General features: G+C 32.8%; 1 protein-coding gene across 1 annotated transcript; it reads right to left on the bottom strand.

Moving 5' to 3' along the window:
* Positions 1–1,008: 1,008 nt before the first annotated feature.
* On the bottom strand, positions 1,009–6,971 carry LOC124372854 (V-type proton ATPase subunit D-like; the record flags this gene model as incomplete). The annotated part of the gene is made up of 3 exons (XM_046831268.1): positions 6,814–6,971; positions 3,090–3,207; positions 1,009–1,205 (listed from the first exon to the last, which is right to left on the bottom strand). Coding segments are annotated over exons 1-3 (356 nt in total), but the record flags the coding sequence as incomplete, so codon positions are not given.
* Positions 6,972–7,285: the final 314 nt, after the last annotated feature.

Below are 7,285 nucleotides of genomic sequence, written 5' to 3'. Positions count from 1 at the left end.
ATAATTTTGATTGTATGTACTTGGGATAAGGCTTCAGAGAGGCATGTTTTTTTTTATTTATAAGAAAATGTGATTTCAATAACAAAAGAAAGTATTAAAAACTTGCTACTTTAAAAAAATATATTTAATTACATAATTATAAATTCTATATATTTTTAAATGACAAAAAATTACAAAAAAATTAATTTTCAATAACTAACTGTGTAAACAACAAGACTTTTGATAAAAAAAACAACAATAAAATACACATTTTAATATCTGAATTATAGTATACAATGTAAAATTAAATCAGGAAAATCTGGCATACAAGAAGTATACAGGGGAATGTTAGTTTTAATTTTACTAGCCCTATATGTTTCCTATAGATTGTCCAAATAGTAAGAACACAATTTGTAATCTCCTAGACTCTTGCTTTCTACTTCTGAGTACTAGGGTAGGGTACACCCTTAAAGTTAAATAATGTAACATGTACAGTGTTCACCCTATAAACAGTATTAGAGTTAGGTTCGGTGAATATGATCTGTTTGTCAGTTTCAGAACAGAAGCAACCCCGTTTTATTAATAAATCTAAATTTAAATTTGAATATTTATCAGACCTAATGAAACATGTTTTGAAAAAGAGTGTGAATTTTGCAGTAGCAAATCAAGCCGAGGAAAGGATATAGAGGTGTTTAAGTCCAAAATGATGTACAGCAATGATAGAATGAAGCGCGGGGCGGCAGGGGAAAAATTAAATATCTGGGGTTGGCAGTGGTGAGTCAGCGGCAGTTTGTGGTGTCACCCTGCCTCTCACGCCTATCATGGCCAGCATTGGGCATTCTCCATATACACAATACAAACATTAAACTGTGTGTTGTCTTTCTTTCAGTCATTCAACCTGTCACTGCTTGTATCGTGGCCGAGGCTTTAAGCTCCTTTATTTTAAATTGTGAAACCATCAGTACTGTTACGGAGAGGGAGAGGCATTTGCATTACCATGTTCACAAGAGAAAAATGTCAAACATGTACAGAACAAGTCCAAGAATCTTATTATAATCGTGCCCCTGTAAAAACTGACCTGCAACATTGTCCTTCTTTGTGCGTACTTTGATTTGTGCCTTTGTGACATTCTGAAGGACAACTTGGTTGAAATCACCAGTAGTGAACTTGGCCTCTGCAAGGGAGAAAGCTGCCTCCTTCATCACTTCACCCATCAACGTTTTTGTCTAAAAGAAAGAATAATAAAATGACTAAATTAATTTCAGTCTTTCCAGGAATAAAAAGCTGTATTCTAAAACAACAATCCAATGAAACATTTAATTTTGAATAATTTAGTTTGTTCTTTGGATGTTTTAATTGGTTAAAGACTAATTAGACCAGACTTAGTTGTGCGTCTCCTGGTACATAATTCCTGCTCCATATTCTTCCTTATTCAATGAAAATGGAAAACAACAATTAACTTTGTTAGGTTATAAATCTTGGTCACTGTTCCAAAACATTTAAATTCCTACTAAAATAAATGTTTCAGCACCAACAGCTCAACGTTTTAGTAGGATGCAAATGCCACAAAAACAGATAGGCCTTTTATAAGCCAAAATCTTGACTTTAAAACAGTATTGGAGAAAATTTAATACTGATGAGATTTGAATATTCACTTTATATTAAAACCATCATTCAAAACCAGTCACATCTTTGATCAAACTTTTATTTAAAAAGATATTACATTCCTAATTGCTACATTTATATGCAATGTAAAGACAATGAAAGTAGTTAACCATCTACCATAAGTTGATATACTAGGCATAATTTTTTCAAAGTAAATTTAATTTGGATGGTTGAAAACGCATTGCATAGAAAATTATAGAATTTAATTTCCTTACTCAACCCAAAATTCAGAAAACATTCATTCCCAACATTCTAGTTTAACACTTTGTACCCTGGGCCTGAATACATGTTTCGGCGTGGCTCCTGGGGTTTTATGATGCTTTTAAAAAATTCTGTGTTATTACAGTAATTATGTTATAAACTCATACTATATATCTTTTTAAAGATAGATATACATACTTTTTTAAATGTATACAAATATAAAGTTTATTTTCAAAATAAAATTATTACATAATATTGAATTTTATGTAAAAAATACAAAAAAAGTTTTTGCTACATAGCTTGTTAGTTCAGGTAGTTTGCCTTAGTGTGGTAATTTTTAAAGCGCAATGGTCTGAATCAAATACAGGATCTCGCACATTATCGTTTTAGATTGTTCATAAAATCAATATTTGATCTCAGGTGTGTATCAAAATCATCGTAACTTTCCGACTCGTAGTCAAACAAAGATCGCGAATTGCAATTCTTTTGATTTCATCACCCATATTATTTAAACTCGAAAATAATAAGTAAAGAATATAAAAGAAAATCAACGGAAAGTCAAAAAGAAAGAACAAAGCGAGTGTAAATACAAAACAAAACATACAGATAATCTCACATTGCTTGCTTTTGCCTTTACTCATTCAGTAAGAAACTAATGTTCTGATTATTTACAATCAGTTAAATTTCATATTTAGAATACATTATAATAACATTTGCTTCAGTATTTGTTGGCAAGATTTGTAGAAACTTAGTAAGACATCGCTAAGACTCACAACAACACAAAGTGAAAACACTAAAAAGCAAACTTACAGTAGGCCTACCAACGATCAGCTGTCTAGTCTCGCTTGTAGTACGACGAAAAATATACGTATTTCATTACTAAAACGTGACCCAGGGATCTCAAAACCAAACAAATACGAACTTAGACCGTAATCAAAATGTTTGAATCCAAAAATAAGATGACTGAGCTAAATAATACAATTAAATAACACTACCCGAGCTATACTCGGGCGCCAGTAGCAGGCGCTGCCGACGCGGCTCGACCTATACTCGGGCTCAGGGTATAAAGTGTTTAATTCATTGTTAATTTAAACAAAATGTTCTCAACTTACTTGCTTTTTTGTAACTACTCACCCTTCTTCTAGCTTTAATTTAAGACTCAAAAAACATTTAATATATCATCTATTGACGAGTAGTGAATTCTCCATTTATACTATAGTGTACATTTTGGAACTATGACTAACCTCAATAATTTTGCTGAGGATGAGTCTGAACCTCATTTGCAATGCATCAGCCTTTTTCTTCAGCAAACTGTGTCCCTTCTGAGCTCCCTTCAGACGACCTTTCATTAGTGTTTGAGCACTGAAAATCCACATGAATTTTTTATGAAGGATTGCTTTAAAATACTAGAATATGTTTCTACTTGAGTATTAAAATTATCTACACACTATTCTATGTACCACCAAGAAACAATCATTTCCTTACTCGCCAATATTTTCTCTATTTTATTTTCTATATAATCTATGACAAGGAGCAGAAAGGAAGGTTTACACTTCCTGGGGATAAAACTATGTAATATCAACAAATAATAATAAACAAGTCTACTGTACAGATCTCATTTCACTTCATGAATTGAATGTAAGGCCCCTCACACATCCCTGTAGCCCATGAAGACAGACAGAATTAAGTTCAAGACTGCTTCATTTTCGTCACAGTAAACAGTGAAATGGGAATCACATAATGCACAAATTACTAATATTCTCTCTTTTACCAGATAGATATTGTGTTTGAAGATTTTATCTGGATTGGGAGCTACCAGCAGACAATGTTAGATAGATCGCAAAATCACACACAAACCAAGGCTTTATAGGAAATTATAGCATTTTATACTCAACCTATCCTACTATTAGATAGTATATAGGTTGACTAATCTTTTAGACAAGCACTTACTAAGAATCAGATTCTTTTAACTATAATTCCTTTGAGAAATGTATAACTGCAAATGTCAATATATTGGGATGCAAGGGTAGATCGATAGGTCTAGTATATTGTGGAGGATGACTGTTGGAGTTGGTGGGGCTCCCTACACATAAAGGCTATTGTTAGCCTAGATATAAGGGCATGCCACCCCTGCCAGCTTTGACTGTAGAAGCTGGTTCAGAGCTGGTCTTCCTTTCTTCCAAGGTTATATGACTGAGACTAATGCTCTAAATACTTCCTCATGCATCTTGACAGGAGGCAACCCTTACTTTCATCCTGAATATCCTGTCACTCCGGAAGCAACACAAAGATTGTTTTAAGACATAAGTGCAATGAGGTTTCTCCGCTTCTTGTCCTTAGAGAATGAAAATAATTAAATTTATAATAAATGTCAATGTAACTTTACATTGGCTAAACTGATGTTTTAAAATTAGTCCAAAAAGTCAATCAACAAGTTAGACCTATTTAAGTTGGTAGGGTACGATAAGCGGACCCGGCTTTTTTATATCAAAGAATGTAGTCATCGATACCTAATATTCGCATCTCAAATCCTAGACTATCAATCGATATAAAAGTATCTATAGTCCTCAATAACAATCATAAGTTTTAAATTTAAATATGAATTTAATATTTACAGTAATCAAACAAATTATTATAAACCAAAATTATGAAAACTGAAGATGACCATATTTGCTCCTCTCACAGTTACAGTTGTTTCTTTCCCACAAAATATGTGAAATGGGTTATTCGGTACAAGTCCAACATGTTGAAGCCACTAAAAACATTTTTTATCATCTTTCAAAGCAATGTCGTGTAGTTTTCTAAAATTGACTGCAATTTTTTAATAATAAAATGTTACTTATGTAAAATTGAAATTACCCCACGTGATTTATTTGAAAGTGTTTACAGCTGTTGATATAGATTTTTTAAATTAATTATTCAAATAATTCGTACCAGTAAGATTAAACGCCGGGGCGGCAAATCACGAATTTGACGTTACCAACGTATTCTGTCACCCTCCTGAACAAAAAATATATATAGTACTATGGGGTGCAAATGACAAATAACATGATTTTAGGGGTATATTGATAAGTGGTTAAGTTCCTAATGTTTTAATGTTCAGTTTGTGTGCTGTGTCTGGATAATCTGTTTACTTGAATATTATCTGCGGCCGGGAACTGATAGCAGCCTGATAACGTACCTGTTATCTGAGGTATCCGGGGCATGGGTCAGTTCTACACAAGATATCGTGTTCAGTAGGTCGGATTGAGTGAGTGCGTTTACAATGATGAATCAATCATCCACTAGTTCAACCAACCCTAGTGAATTGTGTGTGTCGGAGTGTTTCGTAGGGCACGTTAAGAGTTTACGTTTTAACCGAAACGAAATTATCTCTTTTTTAATTGAACATGGAATTTAAAAAATGAGTGTATGTGTTCGTCGTGCGGTCGAGTGGTGGTTTTTTAAACCGGGAGACTTTGTCGTTTCGTTGTGATAGACGACTTTTTTGTTGCTGCTGCTCAGCTGTATCCGCCAACACACTAATGGTATGTGTTCTCTGATCCATCTATATATTTGAGTTTTTCATGATTTATTTAGTTTTTTAACTTTACATAATTGCCTTTGCATTACATTTCAATTTATATTTTTGATCAGCCCCCTCTAGTATTTTATATTTTACTGATAGGTACTATCTCGAGGGATGTTTTTCTTTTATTGACATCAGCGCGGGGCAGCACCAAAGGTGCTGCCGAAGTCCGCGCTGATGGCCGGAGGCATCGTAATTAATTTTTTCTCAGTAAATTAAGAAAAACATTATTTATTTTGATTTCAAAATTCTGCTCATTTCTGTATTATTTTCCATTTACGTTTGCAAAGATGGCGGCGCAACCGATGACGTCATCACGAGGTTCAATCATTGGCCACAAAAGGTCACGTGACGCTAGAACGTGATGTAGAACATGGAGATATTACTGAAAGTTATTTAATTTTTCATTTTCTAGAATTTGTTATTTTCTCATTTCCACCCCAGCAAACCTTATACTTTTTTTTCTATATGACGATTCCAATAAGTTTTTAACGCAAAACTCGTATTTTTCCGCCCCGGCCGTTAATATGATAATTACCAAATAATTAATCAGTATCGATTGATTATATCGATGGTTGTGATTAAGCAATATCGTTTGCCAATTTTGATATAAAAAAACCGGGTCCGCTTATCGTACCCTACCCTTTAAGTTTAATTTTTTTTATACTTTTACAACATCATGACTATCATTATTCCTGTTCAGAATGTCACGTACTCTGTTACTTTTGAAAAGTCAAATCTACATCTGATTATTCAGTGTTTTTCTGAGTCTATGCCGTAGAGTTTGACTATATCATACACAACAAAACGTATGAACTTGATGATTACTTATACTCTATATATTTTAACATAATTCTGTCCAAGTTATTAAAAAATGTTATCCATTAACTGTGGCAATGTATTTTAGAATATTTTGTTCTCTTCTGAAATTCTTAAGGCTTAATCGTATGTTTAAAATATAATATATCATAGAATTGAAGGTAGCTAATTTTTATAAACATGGGTGGAACAATGTCAAGTGTAGCCTGTGATCTGTTTGGAAGAAGTAGGTTTCCTGTAAATATTATATTCCAATTTTTTGAATTTGTTATAATCATTAGTATTCAGCCCATTAAATAATGAAAATATTGGAAATCAAATATACCAAGTCATAGTACTACTCTAGGAATGGACAAATATGAGGTTTTGATTAAAGGTCAGATCTGAGTCAAAACATAGACTAATTTAGATTTTCTTTGCTTATAATAAAGGATTTTGTCAATAGTGCATTATAAATTTCTAATTATTATTCTCACTTCTTCCCAGATATTTTGTAAAAGGTGTCTTGTTTTAGTAAACTCATATAGCCTACCTAACACATTTACACCAATTTACAATTTTGAAAGAAATTATATACTTACCCACGAGAAGGAAATATAGCCAATCTGTCTTTTCCTGACATTTTTCTTATAAAATTGGTTCTTTTCAATATTCAATTTTCACCACCCAAATCCACTCAACACCAAGACAAGTCAGGTGACACAGGCACAAGACAAGACGACGGAGTAGGAAGATCAAGATCAGCTGTTACTAGTTTTTTTTCTATTTTGAATCTGTAGCCAGTAAAGAAGTAATCTATTTCTTAAAGGCAACTTTTGTTTGTTCCTAATTATAAAAAAGTCCTTGTAATGTATTTCTCGTTTAAATAACACTTTTACTAGCTGCATCAAGAGTTAAAGTAAATTGAACTGACAAAAATACTGATGAAGCTACCTTGCTAGAGTTTGAACGTTATGAGGATATTCAGAATACTGCATGTGTGTTATTAAAGAAACAGATAGTAAGTGCAGCAAAGGAAGTCAAAGTACGGTACTCAATGATTGAGTTTCTTTC

Source organism: Homalodisca vitripennis, unplaced genomic scaffold (genome assembly GCF_021130785.1).
Source record: "Homalodisca vitripennis isolate AUS2020 unplaced genomic scaffold, UT_GWSS_2.1 ScUCBcl_4106;HRSCAF=10062, whole genome shotgun sequence".
Classification (NCBI taxonomy): domain Eukaryota; kingdom Metazoa; phylum Arthropoda; class Insecta; order Hemiptera; family Cicadellidae; genus Homalodisca; species Homalodisca vitripennis.
Note: the sequence above shows the minus strand (reverse complement) of the source record. Positions and strands in the feature narration are given on the sequence as shown.